The sequence below is a fragment of the Colletotrichum costaricense genome (genome assembly GCF_030867565.1).
Source record: "Colletotrichum costaricense strain IMI 309622 chromosome Unknown Scaffold_25.1, whole genome shotgun sequence".
NCBI classification, from domain to species: domain Eukaryota; kingdom Fungi; phylum Ascomycota; class Sordariomycetes; order Glomerellales; family Glomerellaceae; genus Colletotrichum; species Colletotrichum costaricense.
Window position 1 is genome coordinate 204,474 of NW_026848254.1, and position 18,822 is coordinate 223,295.

Below are 18,822 nucleotides of genomic sequence, written 5' to 3' on the forward strand. Positions count from 1 at the left end.
CAGCTTTTTGTCATGATAATGTGCTAATTCTCAAGATTCAACCAATCATCAATCGCTCTCCCGTAATCATTCGCCTCAATAAAACGATTCGACTGATCCCCAAACGGTCCTACGCCCTCGAAAAAGATATCCTCAAACGACGGCCCGATATCACCCAGCCCCTGCCCGACCAGGTGCGACGAAGTTGGGGCCTGTTCCGCAATCGACACAGGCGCAATGTCGTCATTGGGAGCGTACACGCCCACGTCGTTGGGCACAGCCTTGTGGCCCGAGATGCCGGCTGAGCCGACGAGGTCAAATTCAGCGGCTCCCGTCTCAGTGGAGAGCTCGCGGGCGTCGGAGCGGAGGGTGGCGCCGAACATGGACTGGTCCCAGCCTGCGTCGGGGCGACAGGCGCGGTCGTAGATGAGGAGGTCCCAGAGGAGTTGGGTATTGATGGAGAATGAGCGGTTTTGGGAGGTGTTGTCGCCGCGATCAGGGGGTGATTTCATTACGACGCTGTCTTGGAGGCGTCGGAGGTTGCTTGCCTGGGAGATGGTTAGTTCCGTCTATGAAGAGTTTGAGAGTGTAAATTGGACAAGGGCAAAGGGCGACGTACCATGTTGGCGACGCTTGGCCAGACGGCTCCTGTTTTTCGTAAGAAATTCATACACTTTTCGAAGCCTGACTTTGCTCTGCTCCTGAGTACCTGATCATGGACGAAACTATGCTGTAGATGAATCGTCGCCACGATGACGACGCAGTGCGCCATAACCGGGTCCATGACCGGCAGCGACTTCTTCTCAATCACGTCCAAGAAGAAGATGATCCAGCCGGCAGTCCGATTCATACTCTCAAAAGACTGCTGGATGAAATGTACGGGTATGGTGTGTCGGAAATGCCGCAGGCGCATGGACAGCAGGAAAGGGTGGTTCAGGAGACACGGGATAGTCTCGTGGACGAACTGGCTGAAGAGGAATGGAATCCAATACTGCCGCTGCGCCTGTAGAGACTCAGGACTCTGCTGATCGATACGGTTCGTTGCGAAGCGGAACCTCTGCGGCGCTCGGCAGTCAATGTCGTGGTGGCTCTGCAGCACCATGGAGTAATCGGAGCGAGAGTCCCAGGGCGGTGGTGCGTCGGGGCTGACTTTGGAGGATGCGTAGACACGAACCATTCTCCAGACGACGCAGAAGTCGGAGGCGACGGTGGAGATGTTCTTGTCTGGGTTGTCGTCGAGGTTGTACTCTGGGATGCCGCAGTATGCTGTGAGACCGAGGACGTGAGAGCCGCTGTTGGTGGAGGAGGGGCCCGGGAGGGCGCCCATGAGTCGCGGGGCGGGCATTATGCAGCCCTGGAGATGCTGGAGGACGATGATTGTCCTGAGGCAGTAGTTCCTTTCTTGAGCGTTGTTGGGGTTGTTTGTTGGTGGGATGCTGTGTGCGAGGTGGCTCGCCGTGGTGATGCTGAGCCCGGACTGCATAATGTTACCAGCTACGAGGGCATGTCAGTTAGGTGATGATGATGAAGTGGTGGCTCCTTTTCGGAACGCTTACTGGCGAAATCAAACATGCTCAGGAGACATAGTGACTGCAACGTCGACAGCTCGACGCGCCCTTCCGTGACTCGCTCCATGACCATGCGGCGGGCCGATCTTGCGAGGTCGTCCACCTGCTGTTTGATCTGGTTCGTGAGGGACCCTGGCGGACATCGTAAGACCAAGGCTTGGAGGGATAAGATCAGCTCTGGATCTCGCGAGGCGAGAGAATGCAGAAAGGTCTCCTCAGCGAATAGGGTGATGGGCTGGGCGTGGAACCATAAGAGGTAGCGACGCCCTGTGTCCATCAACTGCGCCTCGGCGGCACTTGATGGGCTTCTAGGTTGTCGAGTATAAGCAGATGTTTGGGATGAGAATGGAATCGATTGCATGATTGACGTTTACATACGTAGGACTCCATGCTGGCGGAGCTGAGTCTGGTTTTGGACCTACTTCCTCTGCAGATACGCTGAGTCTTGGTGAGAGCACATGGCGAGACGCGACGGATGGTTGGGTATGATGTGACACAGGACTACTTCAAGTTAGAAACGTGAGTTGCTTTTGCTACTGTGCTGCCTGAACAATGTTGGCGAACCTCAGATGCTGGATCAAGCGGTCCATCTTATCCTCTAGACTATTGAGCCGAGTTTCCTAACCAAGTAGACCTTGAATCAGCACTGTCGCATTTACAGATCAGACCTAGACTTGATCACGTACCATCTCTCTATTGTGCTTTGTGAGCTGCGAGTCTGGCACTTCTCCGCCTGGCGCATTGTAGACGCATTGCTGTCCTAGTCGCTCACAATATGAGCATGTCGGACGCTCGCCTGGGCACTTTGACTTCTTGCGACTATCATTGTTGTCAGAGTCTTATGAATAGCAAGAACTACGGATCCTCCGTACCGACATGGCTCGCAGGCCTGGCGTGCTCGTTTGGCATATCGAGCATCGTCCATCACCACAAGGGAGACGTCAAGAAGCCCCAGAGGGTAGAGGCTGGCGTTGCTGCGATAGGGTGGGTTCCCGGAGCGGAGGGGACGGGCTCCGCAGTGAAGGATGATCCAAGACGCGTCAATGAAATGTATTGTTCCCGTACGTAGAGATGTATGAGTCGTCAAGATGTATGAGGCTACTATCGGGAGGCATGTTCCATTAGGGGAATTTCAGTCGCTATGGTAGTTGACCCAGCCTAGTCTATGCTCTGTCTGTAATCCGGGGTCTTCGGGTTGGACTCGGACTTGAAGATAGCTCGTTAATGCTGAGGCGATAAGTGGTTAAGGATTCAGCCCCCCGTCTTATCGGCATGATATGGGCTCGCATGGGTTTGAACCATGGATGAATGGGTGGCAGATGGGAGATGGCAGAGACTGGAATGTCCCCGCACATTTGCTTTGCAGGGTAATTGATAAACAGGCGGCCCGGGTGACACATCCCGGTCGTGGGGAAGACCCACCGCTGATAAGACTCCTCTTTGACTTTCTCCTCCTCCTCCAACCCAAGTTCGTGGTCCTCGCCGTATAGAGCCGATCACGAGGTCTATCCTAACTGGTTGAATGTTCATCTCTTCAACTCTGCATTCTTCTATGGTGTTGTGTTACCCTGAGCAGCACATACTCAACTTTGAAACGGAAACTCCGTTCGGTCTTGCTTAACATGAACATTGCCTTCTAGAACCTAGAGAACCTACAGACTTCTCCTCAAAAACAAGATGTGGTTGGTTATATCCGCCTCTTCGATTTTGCTCCCCATGAGAACGTGACTATCCATCTTGGGAACCTACAAGACCCATAGTGAGAGGCCCACGTGGAAGCCATCAACCGGGCCGTTATGATCGATGTGCCTTCCCTGGTATGCCTTATGTGAAGACCTGTATGTTGAACCATTGTCTATTCAATGGATAGACAGTACTTTGCGTACAGTTCAAGCAGCCTTATATAGACTCGATACAACATGCATGCACTATACTTGGACACCAAAACAGAAACCCCAAGACATTCCCCTCAACGCCGGCAGAGTTCATCTGATCTACACGTGCCCTCGACCGTCCATCCTGCAGCTGTCGCGTGTGCGAGACTACAGGAATGACATCACATCAAGTCAATGGATCCTACTTAATCACGAATAGTCTACCTACCATCGAGCTGTCAAATATTTGCTACCACCATCCTGTCGGCCCCTCGCGTCTGGCAGATGCGGCCCTCCGGCAGACGGAGGCTACGCCAGGGGGCGCCCCGCCATCTCAGTAAGCAATGAGCCAATCACGGCACACCAAAAGGGGCAGACGCATGGCGGAGGCGGTCACCCCGCAGTCCCGAGATCGGCGCCCCTCCAAAAGTTTGAACTCTGCCCAAGCAAATCACGAAATTATGACTCCTGACCCAATTTCCCCTCCACGATCAATCTTCCATTGAATTGCGTTGGAACCAGCTTTACGGAGGCTATTACGTGAGATTCATAGTGGATATCAGTTTTCGTCAGCATCGAACCACATCGAATTGTCAAATCCAATTGACTTAAGAGTCACCCCGCCATCCACCCCTCCGCGAGTCCCGAACATCAACAGACTCAACCTGCGATCAACAAACACACGATTCCCGAGTCTCGATACAATCACACACGGTACTCACAATGGCTGCCTTTCCGCCCCCTCCGGTCAACACCATTGACTGGTCCAACGTCGGCTTCAAGATCCGCGAAGGTAAGAGCTTCCTCCCAACACTGCCCCTCCTTCAACCCCACCTCTCTTGCAATGCTCGTCTTCGTTAAGGAACCACGAACTAACGTCGTCAACTACAGTCAACGGCCACATCGAGTCCACCTACTCCGTCACGACCGGAAAATGGACGCCCCTCAAGTTCGTCGCCGACCCCTTCATGCGCATCCACGGCATGGCGCCCGCCCTCAACTACGGCCAACAAGCCTACGAAGGCCTCAAGGCCTTCCGCGCCCCAGGTGACAAGCAAATCAACATCTTCCGCGCCGACAAGAACGCAAAACGCCTTCAACACTCCGCCGACGTCGCCTCCATGCCCCGCGTCCCCGAAAACCTCTTCATCGCCGCCGTCAAGGCCGCCGTCTCCCTCAACGCAGGCTACGTCCCGCCCCACGAGACCGGCGCCGCCATGTACATCCGCCCCCAGCTCTACGGCTCCTCCGCCCAGCTGGGCCTCAGCCCGCCCGAGGAGTACATTTTCGCCGTGTTTGTCATTCCCACGGGCGTCTACCACGGCAGCCATCCTGTAAACGCGCTGATTCTCGACGACTTTGACCGTGCTGCGCCCAATGGCACCGGACACGCCAAGGTGGGCGGAAACTACGCGCCCGTGCTGCGCTTCAGTGACCGCGCGAGGAGCGAGGGATACGGAATTACGCTGCATCTCGACAGTGTCAAGCACGAGGAGATTGACGAGTTCAGCACAAGTGGTTTCATTGGTGCCAAGAAGGAGGGCGACAAGATTACGCTCGTCGTGCCGGATTCCAAGTGCGTTATTGACAGCGTGACGAGCGCCAGTATCCAGGACATTGGCCGTAGCTTCGGCTGGGCGGTTGAGAAGCGAGTGGTGAGTTTTGAGCATCTATTATACCACCTTGGAAAGTTCAAGGAACTATGCTAATCAAAGGTGCACCAACAGATCAAGTACAGCGAACTCCCCACCTTCACCGAGGTCATGGCCGCCGGCACGGCAGCAGCTCTGGTCCCCATCCGCTCCATCACGCGGCGCGTCGACGCCTCTTCCCCTCAGTCCCTCGCTGGCAGCTCGCAGGAGCGCGTCAGCAGCGCCAAGGCTGGCGAGGAGACGGTGACGTTCATCCCCGAGAGCCAGGAGGAGGCGGGCGATATCTGCCTGAAGCTTCTGTCGACGCTGCAGGCTATCCAGCTCGGCAAGCTCAAGGACGAGTTTGGATGGAACTTTGTCGTCAGCGAGGCGGACGGCACGGCGGTCGTGGGGGAGGCCAAGACGAATGGGTCTGCGCAGACTGTTGACCAGATGGATTAGGGTGTTCTTTTAGGAAGAGGATGTTGGAAGGCTCAGTCAGATCTGCGATCCGACATTATCGTCGCCAGGACTTGTCTAGAGTGGCATAGTTTCTGTGGCGTACACATGTTTCGGGAAGGGCTTGATCGGAGTGGAGTAAATCAGTTAAAAGCACAAAAAGCGACAAAGTGAAATAGAGCATTGATTGGACCCAGATATACGGACTACCGGACCTCGCGTAGGAATGATGCGCATCTTGTCACGCCTGTTTGGCTTGGGCGGTGTACCATGGTGTCGGCGCCATGCGATGCAGGCTACTTGGGACTTGACGGACTACTCTGATAGTCAGTCCCGAAGAAAGATTGAGTTTTGGGTTGACAGATGCGACAGGCTGTGGTTCGCGAGTCCCGTGTAACATCGGACATTGCCCCAGCTAGGTCACGGAGGGAAGAGAGATCAACCGACAGTAAGTATCTCTCGGTTCATGGCATCACGGGTGTCACAGATCAATGTTCACCCTGGCTTGATTCCAACAGTCTGGGACGGTCGGGTATGCGATGCAATCTTACCAGCATCGCCAAAGTCCGTGCCAGGCGCGACACGCGGGCGTAAACTGGATTGGGTCTGTCAGTTGTCATCAACATGGGCAAGTCAGCTCTGTTGATCGTCTGTTGACCAGTCTGTTAATGGGATGGAAAGGCAAAAGAAAGCTGGAAAAGTGACGGGCACGACAGCTGTATCGAGTATCCCGCGTGGCTATGCAAAACAACTAGCCGTGTGCTTCGTACACATAAACAGGCCAGAGACTCCAAAGAGTGGGAGGAGAGACGAAGAAGTCTTGGCAAACAAAAGTGAGCAATGTCTTGGCGGTCCAATGGGACCATGTTTGCCCAAAAATTCCCTCACGCCAAAAAGTTTGACGGAGAGACCCAAATATGAGGCTTTTTTTCGGTTAGATGAGATTGTCATGACCAAAGTCGCCTTTTCTTAGGGCGGATAGCCGACCTCTTGGAAATTGTTAAGGAAATGGATGCGGCACGCTTGGCGGGCGCTAGCAGAAGCTTAGCAGCTCTAAACAAACCAAACACGGCCGGGTGGGTCCAGATACCCGTTCTTGCCTCCGAACATTCGGTCCACTTTATTCTCGAGAGGACCCACTGGTTTTGCATGTCCCCGCAGAAACCCTCCGGGGATGGCAGGGGTAGCTACGGGCGTGTCGCTTGCATCCTCCCACCTCCCACCTGCCCCTTCTTTGTCTGCATTCAACTCTTACTATGGATAGGTACACACGGAGTACATGCTACTATGTTAGAACCCAGCATCTTTGTTCGGGCTGCCTCCCGATGCCCATCTTCCCTCCATTCTGTTTTGCCCCGTCTCTCTTCTCTCTTTCACTCCCATGCTAAGAGTCCAACCTCCCGAGGTCTGTCATTCTGCCCATCACCGTCTAGTCATGCCCTACAGTCTACACAGCCCGGACCATTTACCTAGGTACGGCAAAGACCGGCATCCGGCGTAAAGTGGCCAGAGTTGGACTGTGGACATGGTGAGGCATTATGTTGCTGCTTCAAAGTTGAAGAGCAGAGCCCGGCCACAGTCTGACAGATCCCATCCTTCTTTGGGTATTCACTTCCCTGGATGCCCCCCATCTATCCACGGACCACATCGTCAACATCAATTTCCCCTACGCCCGCAGCTTGGCTCTTTTGGGCGCCGCCTTGGCAAGTTGGCTCTAGCTGTTCGGAGGGAAAAAGTAAAGGGCCAAGGATCCATCCCACCTTGGTGACTGCTCTCACAGACGCGCTGTAGTCAGGGCTTGGCAGCATATTGGATCACTGGCACGTGCAGCAACATCAGGTCAGACTGGCAGAGAAAACCAACAACTCAGACATACCTAGCATCGCGAGAGGGTGTAGAAGTCGAGAGCTGGAAATGCGCTAGAGACTCTTAGCAAGAGACAACATGGCCAGCGGCATCCCACCTTCAACAAGCTTCGCGCGAGAGAGGGACAGAGACGCCGTCATCATTCTTGCGAGTGTGGCCCGTTTTCTGCCATGGAAAGCCAAAAGTTTCGAGCCTCATCCGTTGGCTGCCCAAAGCCGCCGGAGCTGCCTCAGTGGCAGTGTGCAGATTGACACCACCAACTCAACTATGGTTACGGGTCCCGCGAACACCGCATTCTTAGTCTCAAAAGAGTCAAAGACTCTAGGTACTGCGTGCTCTCCCACCATCTCTGACTGGAGGAGAGCCGCCTCTACCCCTACCTTTACGCAAGCTACCCCTGCCAACCGGCCCCTCCACTCAGTCTACCTACTCCCAAGCAGTCTCGCAGAAAAAACATTCATCATCACCACTTGATGGATACAGCCTACTTTCAGCATGCCGGCACATACATAGCAGCGGGCGCTCGTTCCCTCACCTGCATCATCCGGCCTTCCTCCCACCCGGCACACCTTGCCGCACTTCGCCTGAAGTACACTACACGAGCCCATCCAACCCCAGAGCCGAAGGAAGAGCACCTAGTCATAGCCGCTCCGCTTCCGAAGGGCCAACCCCCATTATCGAAGAAAGCTTGTGACAGTCTTGTTTCTGTCATCAAACTCTTTCTCATAAGCATTCGAAGGGGGAGGGGCATCCCCGTCTGTTCACAGATAAGCCCGTGCATGTGTGCAGATGGGAAACCTGCACGCCACATGCCACATGGGATCTCACAAGTAGGCCCCGAGGTGGGTAACGTCAAGAAGGCGGGAAGGGGGACAAGTGGGCTGGATTCCTGGAATGCCACCCCCGGGGATGGCCGTCGTTGTCGACCGCCCAGTCGTTCCTCGATGCTAATATGGGCCCGGTGGCTTTTGCTCTCCGGGGCTAATTGACAAAAAGTAGAGGCCGCGTCGGTACTAGGGCCGCTTCATCAAGGATGCATCGAAATTCCCGTTACACTAGCCGGGCTAGCCTTGACCGCCATGCTGGCCTGCCTCTCTGTAACTCTCTTCGAGGGTCCCCGAGATGGGCAAGATGAACCAAGATCCCTCATGGCACCCCCACTCTCTCCCCTTCCTCCATCCAACTTTGCCGTCTTTGTCTTTTGTCGTTTGAGACAAAGATTTAATCCTGAGATTAGGGTAGGGCAACCCAGAAACATCAAGACCCTGTCATTCCAAATTCCCGGGACTTAAAGAAGTCGCATCCCGCCCTTTCAATCTTCAACCGAAAGATCTTATCGTGTATTGGTTCTTGTGAAGTCCCCTTTTTACGACTTTGCTAGATATTCTCTGCCCTCAGAATACTGCTATTTTGTTAGGTCTCATCTCTCACTCGCTGTGCTTTACGCCGGCGCATTCTCTTTTCCTCCCCTTTCCCATTTCTCAACCTTTCCACCCCCTGAAATGGAATTCCAGCCTGGCATGGACGCCCAAGGCACCCCAACAACCCCGAGCGCTCCTAGAATCACAATCGAAGACAAGCTCGAGAAGCACAAGTCCGGTTCGACCGTCGACGAGTGGTCTACGTTCCCGCGCCCAGGTCCTGATGGAGGTTCCAGCTCTGGCATCGCCGGCGGTATCTACTCGAGCCGCGACCTGAACCGTGTCGCTTCGAACCGCCTCTCGCGCGCCATTACCAGGGAATCGAATGCTGAGGCTGATGATGGTGGTGACGATTGGCGTCGCGATGACGGGAGGAAGAAGCAGGTTTTCACTGGCACGACGTTGATGTGGTATGTTGATTGGTCGTGATGCGCTCCCTCTAAGGGTTTGAGGGGGTTTATGTGCTGACGGGCTTGAAAGGCTTGCGTACCAGTCTATTGGTGTCATCTACGGCGATATTGGAACCAGGTAAGTTTGGATCAAGAAGCGCGTACGGAGGTTTCTTGTTTTGCTGACAATCGCTTAGTCCTCTCTACGTATACTCGTCCACCTTCACTGATCTTCCCACCAAGAACGACCTCACCCAGGTTCTCTCTCTCATCATCTGGTCCCTCACTCTCATGGTCACGGCCAAATATGTCCTCATCGTCTTACACGCCGATAACGAGGGCGAGGGTGGCACCTTTTCGTGCTACTCCCTCTTGACCCGATTTGTAAGTCGAATCAGCCTCAAACACTGATGCTTCCCCCTTTCTACGCGTACGTGCTCTGACACCACCAAGGCCAACATCACAAACTTCGATCCCCGCGAAGAAGCAACAGTACGCATCGAACGCCACAACACCCAAGACGTCCGCCCCGTCACGCGCGGCATCCGCTCCGCCATTGAAAAGTCCAAATTCACACGAGGCTTCCTCAAGACCATCGGCGTTCTCGCCGTCTCCATGGTCATCGCCGACGGTATCCTCACCCCCGCGCAGTCTGTCCTGGGTGCCATCCAGGGTCTCTCCGTCGTCAAGCCCGACATCAGCACCTCCACCATCGTCGGCACAACTTGCGGCATCCTCGTCCTGCTCTTCCTGATCCAACCCCTCGGTACCACCAAGCTCGCCACCACCTTTGCGCCCATCGTCATCATCTGGCTGGGCTTCAACGGCGCCTTTGGCATCTACAACCTCGTAAAGTACGACTACACCGTTCTCAAGGCATTCAGCCCCTACTACGCGATCCATTTCTTCATGGAGAAGAAGACGGAGGGCTGGAGGATGCTCGGCGGCGTTCTCCTCTGCTTCACCGGTGTCGAAGCCCTCTTCGCCGATCTCGGTGCCTTTAGCATGCGCGCCGTCCAGATGAGCTGGCTGCTCTGGACGTACCCCTGCCTGATCCTCGCCTACAGCGGACAGGCCGCCCATCTCGCCCTCATGCCGGAGAAGTACACCAACCCCTTCTTCAACACCGTGCCCCCCGGCATGCTCTACCCCAGCTTGATCCTCGCCGTGCTCGCCGCCATCGTCGCCTCGCAAGCCATCATCACGGCAACCTTCCAGCTCTCCAGCCAGATCATGAAACTCTCCTATTGTCCCCAGATGAAGGTCGTCCACACCTCCTCCACCTTCCACGGCCAGGTCTACGTGCCCCTCCTTAACTGGCTCCTCATGCTCGGCACCATCCTCGTCACGGCAGTCTACAACAATACCACCAGCTTGGGTCACGCCTACGGCGTCTGCGTCATCTTCGTCACCTTCTTCGACACCCTCATGGTCACCCTCGTCGCCATCCTCGTCTGGCGCCTTCCCGTCTGGCTCATTGCCCTGCCAGCCCTGATGTTCGCCACCCTCGACGGCCTCTACCTTTCTTCGGCACTCAACAAGGTCCCCGACGGCGCGTGGTTCACGCTTCTCATCTCCGCCCTCATGGCCGGCATGTTCCTCCTCTGGCGCTTCGGTAAGGAAAACCAGTGGCGCGCCGAGGCCGAGGACCGCTTCCAGCCCAGCACCCTCGTCACCAAGAACAAGGAGGGCATGCTGGCGCTCACCCAGCGCTGGGGCGGCGATGTTCTCTCTCCCGTCAGCGGCTTCGGTATCTTCTTCGACAAGACGGGCGTGCAGACGCCCAGCGTTTTCACGCACTTTGCCTCCAAGCTCGGCGCGCTCCCCGACGTGGCGGTGTTTTTCCATCTTCACCCCGTCGAGGTTCCTACTGTTCCCGATTCGGAGCGCTACCACATCTCGCGGTTCGCAAATCTGGCAGGGTGCTACCGCCTCGTTGTTCGTCACGGCTTCATGGACGAGGTCGTCAGTCCCGATCTGGGCGCGTTGATCTACGAGCAGGTGCGCAAGTTTGTCGTGCAGCAGGCGGCGAGCAAGGCGGCTACTGCATGCGGAGAGACGACGACGGATGCCTCGTGGGAGGATACTGAGGGCCCCGTGGAGCTTCGGGACGAGAAAGTCGCGGCGGAGCTGGCGAAGCTAGATCGCGCTTACTCGCACAAGGTGTTGTACATTGTAGGTAAGGGGCAGATGCACATTCGGACGGGGACGAGCATTCTCCGGCGCTTCACCTTGGGTACGTTCTTGTGGATTCGGGATAATACCCGGGCCAAGATTGCGAATCTGAGATTGGCGATGGATAGGGTTGTGGAGGTAGGATTTGTCAAGGAGATTTGAGCGTTATACATACAAGCACATAATGATGTTATGTCGAAGGGTTTTGGGTGGTTGGGATTAGATGGCGGTGCTGTGCTGGAATATGTTGGTTTCGTAGTCTAATTCCAACTCAAACTTTCCCCCATGTATTGCTCTGCAGCTATGACAAGCCTCGTATCCCGGTCTTATCCACAGCCTCGACAATGACTCGAAACTCTGCATTGACTGGTCCTCAATGGTTCTGGTCGTATGAGATTGTTCTATAGCAGATTTCTTATCTGCTAGCTCACGTGGTCTTACTAGGTAGTAGTTCATCTTTTGACGAGATCGTCATGGCTTGGCCATTAGAACAACTCAAGTTTTTATGAGGAGGGAATTAGTCTTAGCAATCCCGTCGGCATTGGGTTTCTCCTTTGGTCTTGTTTACGATGGAATCGGTATGGGCTGATCTGAATGTCATGATACGACAGAGCTTGTCCACAGAGTCGTGTATGGAATGTTGTGCAGCGCTTTGTGCCACTGGTTGCAATCTTCCGGAGAATACTCGGGTTGAATTTGGTCTGCTTAAGGGAGCGATGTCAACATCACTGGCGTCTACATTTTTCCTCATATGACTACAAAAGGCAGCAATCCAGCACACGTAGATATCTCGATTTGCCCTCAACTCACAATCACCGGCTTTCCTGGTCTTTCACGGCGGTGTCAGGTAGCCTGATTGGGAAGGCCATATTAAAGTCAATAGGAATATACCCTAAAATAAGGGAGTGTCATGCGAAACCATATCTTCTGGAACATCGCGTCTTGACCGTCACTACGCGTCTTCAAGTAGGCTCCTATAGGAGACCAGATTTGCTGACAAATGAGAAATTGATTATTAGGTCGAAGCTAAGGAAAACCATTCTTTGACAATCTGACTATTCCTGAACACCACTACTTCTGGGCAACCTGAGGTTGTGCCTCCGTCTTCTTGATCAGGTGAAGGAGCTTCTGTCTCTTCAAGATGTCCCAGTACTGGTCACTCAACAGCTTGGTTTCGAGAAGCTCCTTGCGATCTGTGGAACGCAGCCCCTCAATGCGGCTGGTTTCCTCTTGCGCCTTCAAGAGCTCTCTGCCCTTCTCAAGAGCCCTGTCCGAGGCCTTTCGCTTCTCATCCGCTTCATTGCGAAGCTCTTCCGTCAATCTGGTAATGTTGGCTTGTGCTTTCTCATCCGTGAGTCTCGCACTCTCGACATCGTCCTGCAGTGACTCGTTATCCGCTTGAAGCTTACGCTTCGCATCGGTAAGTGCTGCATTCTCCTTGATGAGACTTTCGTTACGCTTGCGAAGGACATCGAGTTCGGACTGGAGAAGGAAAATCTTGGACTCCAACTTTTGGATCTGCTCGGTAAGCCCTTGAATGCGAGCCTTCGCCTTGTCGTGGGAGGCCTCGGCCTCGTTCAATTGTCTCTTGAGTTGGATTCTCGCATCCCGCAGCTCCGCTATGACTCGGTGGTCATCCTCGTCATGCTTGTCCCCGTCGCCAATCTTCTTCCGAAGCTGAGCAATCTCGATCTCGAGGTCGTGGACTGTCGCCTTCTCCCTTTGGAGCAGTTTCTTGAGGAGAGCAGCCTCGTCTTGCTGTTCCCTTTCTCTCTGAAGCAGGAGATCTCTGTTCTTCAGGAGCTCACGGATCTGAGTCTCAGCGGCGGTGAGTTGGTGATCGCGGGCGTGGAGGTCGGTATCCAGGGCAGCGAAGCGCTAGTCGCTATCAGTATATTATGTACGGAGATGAATTGAATTGACTTATAGGGAACATACCTGCTCAGCATACTTAGCAAGGTAGCCAGCTTGGTCGATGAAAGCCTGGGCGTGAGTCAGGGTGTCAACCAGTCCTTTGGGGAAAGGCATCGGCGCCTGGATGCGAGACAAAGAAGCTTGGGCCTGAGGAAGTCGGAGCTCGACCTCAGCCTTGTTAGGAGTGGACTCAGGGGGGCTGAAGTCGCTGTTTTGGATGGTCAGCTATATCCACATCAAGGGAAAAGAGTATACTAACTGAGAGTGACGGTCCAGGTGAACAGCAAGAGCGAAATCACCAATCTCTTGGCTAACATTGCTCTCGATTCCACTTCCCTTCATGTGGACAGCAAGTCTCTCGGTACTCTGCTGCCAATTGCAAGTCACATGATAGAAGGAGTTGTACTCAAACTTGACAGTCTTCTCGGGGCTAGAAAGGATAGTTTGCTTGGCGACGTGGACGTTGGGGTTCTTCGGCTTTCCTTCGCCATTCTTGGTCCACTGCCAGACGGCCAAAACGGGCTTATCCTTGCCGAAGCCCTCGGGGACGATGAAGGTGGCCATCTCGTTGGTAGCATAGTTGGGCCAGTTGATCTTGCCAGTCCAGATGCGCAGGGAGCCGGCGGGGGTCTGAGACTCAGATTTCCAGATACGGTTGAAAGTCATGGTGCTCTTGTCCTTGTTGGGGTTCGACATGGTGACCTTGAGCTCGCCGTAGACCTTCTGGGTAGTGATCTCCCAGGAGTAGTAGTGCGAGTTCTTGAGCGTGAAGACATCATCGCCGCTGGCCGTCTTGGAGACCTTGTCGACGACGAGGTTGAGGAACCAGTTGGCCTTCTGCGCGCCGCGGGCGTCCTTGGTCCACTGCGAGAAGAGGTAGGCAGGGTCACCGGCGCGGGCGGGACCGTTGGGCAAGGTGATGACAAAGGTCTCGTCCAGGCCATATGGCTTCCAGTCGAGCTTACCGAGGTAGACGTACATGGCGGTGGATTTGACCAGCGGGGCAGTAGTAGAACTAGAAGAGGAAGAAGAAGAAGCGGAAGGGGAATTGTTGCTGTCCTTCGGAGGAAGCGGTTTCTTGGGTTGGGGCAGTGGGGATGGTGGAGAGGGAGGTAGATATCTTCTGAATGGGATGAGAGGAAGTGAGAGGATTCGTAGGATGAGACTGAACATCTTATAGTTTGTGATGTGATGGAAAAAGACCTTGTGTGATGTCCTTCTTCTTGCAATTTATGCGAGTTTTCCAAAGCCCAAAACACGACGCGAGATGGCTTTTCGCCGTCGGATTCCCTCTCCTTGGAGTTTGTTGTTGCAAGCGCTCCTATGCACGCTTTCGTTCGATGGCTTCCAGCTGAACGAGGTCCCCGTGGCTACCTGAAAGCTGAAGCGAGCGAGACAGAGCTGATGAGGAGTCAATTCCTGATGTTCTGTTGGGCAGAAACCGAGATGTTGCAATCAGGGATCTGGCCCATCTCCATGGACATTGAGAGAAGCGCATTCGAATCTCGGATGGAGTATCCCGCTTCTGGATGTTATTTTGAGGCTTGCCTAGCGCCGGCTGATAGCTGTGCCCTGTAAACGCTGGGAATGGGCAAGTCTGTTGCGAATGAGACATTCGGGAGCTCGAAGGGACACTGCGATTGGCCCAATACCGCAGATCTCGAGAGCTTCACGAGAAGCTCTCGAGATCTCCTAATGTTCTTTGACAGTCTCTACGGTACTGCATGAGCTTCCCGAATGCACATGACTGCTTCGAAACTTACAAAAGTCATTGATGCAAAATCTCACTACAGAAAATGATCCCGATCCTGGTGGCTAATCAGGCATTTCCGATGGCATGTGCGTGAATCGAATTTTCAGGAGGGCTTTCACGAAGAGCTGAGGACATATCGTAATTTGCTGTTTGACGATCTCTTGACGGTAGGCATGTGTCGACGATAGCTGCAGCCCGCCCATTCCCGCCCGTTATTGATCGATGCCGCTTTCGGGCCAATTTCCAAGACAAAATAGAAGCCAGAGTTCCTAGAGCTTTCAGCTTGGCGTCTAGATCAAGTGCGGGGGGACTCGCTAAGAACTTTACCGACTGACATACGCAAGCCACCGAACGACAAGTAAGAAGCACCTCATTCGAGTCGCTCGGTGAAGCTCAGGCCATGAGTGGTCTGGACCCCTCATGCAAGCAAACCAATATGGTGATTGATCATGTACTGGTGAGGGACGGCACGCGGCGGCTGAAGTCGCTAGCACGGTAGGGCATTTCTGGACACTGCATTTTGGATGTTTGACCGAGACAAAAGTCTCGGCTGGGCAGTAACCCTGGATGAATGCGACGAGACAGACCCTGAGTCTAAAGCTTTCGCCCCCAAGGGACTGCTCGAGGAAGATTGATCACAATGCGGGGTTTGTTAGTTGGAAGATGGCAAGGCGAGTATTGAGGTTCCTGGATCGGAAATTCCTCCTTTTATTCATCTACTGCTATCGATCACAGCCATCACTTCCTGAGTTTACCATATGCCCATTAAATGTCGAAAGGCCGTAGGAAGTCTAATCGATCTTCTACATTTCTCGTCATGCCCAAGAGGTCTTAGATCTTGGTCAGCAAATATACACTGTCGTTGATGACGGTATATTTTATTCTGCACCCAAGCTGATGGACCTCGCCGTCGGTCTCGCTCGGAGCACCCATCTCTCTTGATGTTGGCAGCAACAGTCGTGACAAGGCTGGTGTAAATCCAAGTCATCGATGATGTCTATTTCGACAACGACATCATCAGCGGGAGCAGTATGGCATCAGAGCTGATGGAAAGCCTATTGCCGAATCTCATCTTCCGTCGGCCTTTGCAGCTTCATGCATTGGAGTTTCATCGCAATGCTCCGATGCATGCCGTCGTGATGCCGTCGATATGATGTAGAGCCAATGCCAGAGATTGCGGTCGAGCATGTCGATCATGCTGTATGTGGTATTGACCGAGACAGTACGTCGCACCCTTGGATGGTCGAGGCTGCTAGACTGAGCGTTCATGATTCACACAACTAGGTCATGCACACTCGTGACTCGACGTCATCGGGTTCGCGATGTCAGCCGATGCTCTCAACATCACCGACAGTGGTAGCTGATGATGGGGTATTCGGCGATCTCGGCCGAGCGCTCTTCGGGACCTCGGAGGTCACCCAGTGAGCAGCACGACGTTGCGCGACGTCGCGGAGGGAGATCAACTAAAGTGCCAGGTCCCAGTTCATAGGAAACGGCCACAGTATTTGCGTCTCCTTCGCTGATTTCAGATGAAGTAACTTAATCAGTGACCAAGATAGTAAGTGATCAGATTCAGCATCTAGAGAGTCGGAAGGTCAGCAATATGTACGTTAAAGTTGAGAGAGGTATTCTTACAGCTCCCAGATGCCATCGACTTTAGTGGCGCTTGGAAGAATGTCCACCAACTCATCATCCGACTCGGAGGGTGACTCGGGAGTGCATCCGTAGAGGTTGACTTTGATGGCAACGTCGCGGATAGAGACGACACGAGTAGATGGATCCAGGCCTTGGAACTCAACCACACGAAGAGAGTGGAACATGTCGCTTGGAATCTCCTTGTGGACTATGCTGATGGTAAGCAGTGCGATCCCAAAAGAGAATGAAGAAACTTACAAACTGGCTCCTTCAAGAGGTCAGCCTCAAGTGAGATGACAGTGTCATCCTTGAGTTTGGGTGCGCTCCATTCTCTTTCAAGCTTGGAGAGAAGCTGAGGCACGTTAGATGACGGACAATGAGATCAATGAGGTTCATATCAAAGAACTGAACATACCAGTTGGCATCCCTTGTCTGTGTGCGCAAGCTGTTCTCATTGTAAGCAATTGTCCGACAGAATTTGGGGGGAAAAGCTCGTGAAAATGAGCATTGCGGGGCAGAACGTACACCTTTGCCATCCTTGAAACGGGCCTCAACATAAGCGATGCCCTTCTTGGGCTTGGAGATGAAGATGTAGTCGTCGGTCCGACCAAAGGTCAATTGGGTCTCGCTCATCTTGAGTGTGTCGAGCATGTCCCTGTTTCTCAATTGCTCTCGGAGATCGTCGTCGATGTCGGCGGGCAGTTTGTGGAGGAGAGAGGGGCATGGAGGGGTTCGTGAAATGGGGCAGAAAAGATTGGAAATTGCCGAAATTTTCGTGGTCGATTGGCGAATCCGGGAGGAGTGGAACGACCGGGGAAGTGGTTTCCCTCTTTTTTTTTTTTTTCCTCTCCTTCCTTCCTTTTTTTCTCGATGTACTTTGTACCGGTTGTGGGCCGACAAAAGCCGTGGAGGCAGGTGCATCCAATGCAGGTCGGTTTGGAGGAAGGTGCAGTCCAATTGGATGGGAAGGCAAGGGCTGATCCCAATTCCACAGCGTCGGGAAAGAGCGACTCGAGAGGGGATGCGGTGCAGCGGTGGGCTGGAAGCCTGGAGTCTGGACGGGAATGGACGGGACTGGACTGGGGAAAAGGGAGGGCGGGAACTGGGTAAATGGAGGGGAAGGGGCGGGAAGACGAGCGCTAATAACCACGGCGGCAGGGACCGGTCGTCTTAAGGAACCTTGGGAACGTCTCCAAATGTCGCCGGACGCAGTTTGTCACTTCGATTAAGGTACGGATGTCCGCTTACAGACCCAAATACAGGGAACCTCGAGGCTGAGACCTTTGACATGAGAGAAAAGTGTCACTAGGAGAACCAATCCAGACCCGTCGATAACAAAGGCAATGGCCGCCGCTCCCCTTGCTTCGATGAAGTTTGCTGAAGTTTCGGTTATAAAAAAGAACGGCTGCCGGCCAGAACAAGAACAATCAAATAATGAGATGGTTCTTCGACCGTCTTTGCATCAGAGCCACCCGCGCTGCACTCGCCCCCGGCCGGGCCGCATCTTGGCACTCGAGTGGCCCTGCAGACTGTTTCGCCCGAGTCTCAACTGAAGCAAGACGTTTTGTTCCCTTTGCTGCCTGCTCTTTGCTCCCGTTTCTCATGTCGTTGTTTTCAACTTCAACACCCTTCCGACGGAGTATGTCCACAGCATTTGTAGGTACATGCGCCAAATCCAGACTTGTTCTCTGCAGAAGCCATATCTGGCCATGTGTAGACGGGCGCATCAGTTGTCATCGTCTGCGTCCATGGGCGTCATGCCTCTCTGAACTCTGTACTGCAAACGGTGTTACTCAAGGCGCGCTGCAGACGCCAAGTCTCTGTAGCCACTGGCGCCCGATGATCTTGCTCTTTGTCGCCGACTGCAGATGACCACGCTGTCATTCAAAGAATTGAGGAAGAGGCACAACACCGCGATGCACCGCCTTCCCAATAATCGGTATGAATGCACGATGTACGATGCACGAAGCTGGAACATGGTTCCGATGTCTGTGATGGGCACACTGCAAACATTACTTGTCAGTGCGCGGCTTGCCCAGATGGCACTTTCACCAGGAACGCATTGAAACCTGTGGAATTTTGAGGCGGAAATTCCCATCCATCTCAACTTTTGGTCGTCCGAGCACTTGGTAATTGCTGCCAAATACTCTGCCCGTGG

The 18,822-nt window shown here is 53.9% G+C and overlaps 6 protein-coding genes across 6 annotated transcripts; 2 read left to right on the plus strand and 4 right to left on the minus strand.

The window, feature by feature from the left end:
- Positions 1–23: 23 nt before the first annotated feature.
- On the minus strand, positions 24–2,662 carry CCOS01_15672 (uncharacterized protein; the record flags this gene model as incomplete). The annotated part of the gene is made up of 8 exons (XM_060463810.1): positions 24–527; positions 599–1,473; positions 1,536–1,855; positions 1,926–2,048; positions 2,112–2,167; positions 2,234–2,366; positions 2,420–2,521; positions 2,613–2,662. 8 exons carry the CDS (start codon positions 2,660–2,662, stop codon positions 24–26), a joined length of 2,163 nt encoding a protein of 720 aa, XP_060305565.1.
- A 1,482-nt stretch (positions 2,663–4,144) lies between these two features.
- Positions 4,145–5,514, plus strand: CCOS01_15673 (branched-chain amino acid aminotransferase; the record flags this gene model as incomplete). Its single annotated transcript, XM_060463811.1, has 3 exons — positions 4,145–4,214; positions 4,313–5,076; positions 5,149–5,514. 3 exons carry the CDS (start codon positions 4,145–4,147, stop codon positions 5,512–5,514), a joined length of 1,200 nt encoding a protein of 399 aa, XP_060305566.1.
- Positions 5,515–8,735: 3,221 nt separating this feature from the next.
- On the plus strand, positions 8,736–11,524 carry CCOS01_15674 (potassium uptake protein; the record flags this gene model as incomplete). Its single annotated transcript, XM_060463812.1, has 4 exons — positions 8,736–9,208; positions 9,279–9,326; positions 9,385–9,571; positions 9,641–11,524. Coding segments are annotated over 4 exons (2,592 nt in total), but the record flags the coding sequence as incomplete, so codon positions are not given.
- A 909-nt stretch (positions 11,525–12,433) lies between these two features.
- On the minus strand, positions 12,434–14,257 carry CCOS01_15675 (uncharacterized protein; the record flags this gene model as incomplete). Its single annotated transcript, XM_060463813.1, has 3 exons — positions 12,434–13,240; positions 13,301–13,484; positions 13,536–14,257. 3 exons carry the CDS (start codon positions 14,255–14,257, stop codon positions 12,434–12,436), a joined length of 1,713 nt encoding a protein of 570 aa, XP_060305568.1.
- A 2,403-nt stretch (positions 14,258–16,660) lies between these two features.
- CCOS01_15676 (thyroid receptor-interacting protein 13) lies at positions 16,661–17,297 on the minus strand (the record flags this gene model as incomplete). The annotated part of the gene is made up of 4 exons (XM_060463814.1): positions 16,661–16,872; positions 16,923–17,016; positions 17,080–17,109; positions 17,190–17,297. The coding sequence occupies 4 exons, from the start codon at positions 17,295–17,297 to the stop codon at positions 16,661–16,663; spliced, it is 444 nt and encodes a 147-aa protein (XP_060305569.1).
- A 537-nt stretch (positions 17,298–17,834) lies between these two features.
- CCOS01_15677 (uncharacterized protein) lies at positions 17,835–17,954 on the minus strand (the record flags this gene model as incomplete). The annotated part of the gene is made up of 1 exon (XM_060463815.1): positions 17,835–17,954. One exon carries the CDS (start codon positions 17,952–17,954, stop codon positions 17,835–17,837), a length of 120 nt encoding a protein of 39 aa, XP_060305570.1.
- Between the last annotated feature and the right edge of the window lie 868 nt (positions 17,955–18,822).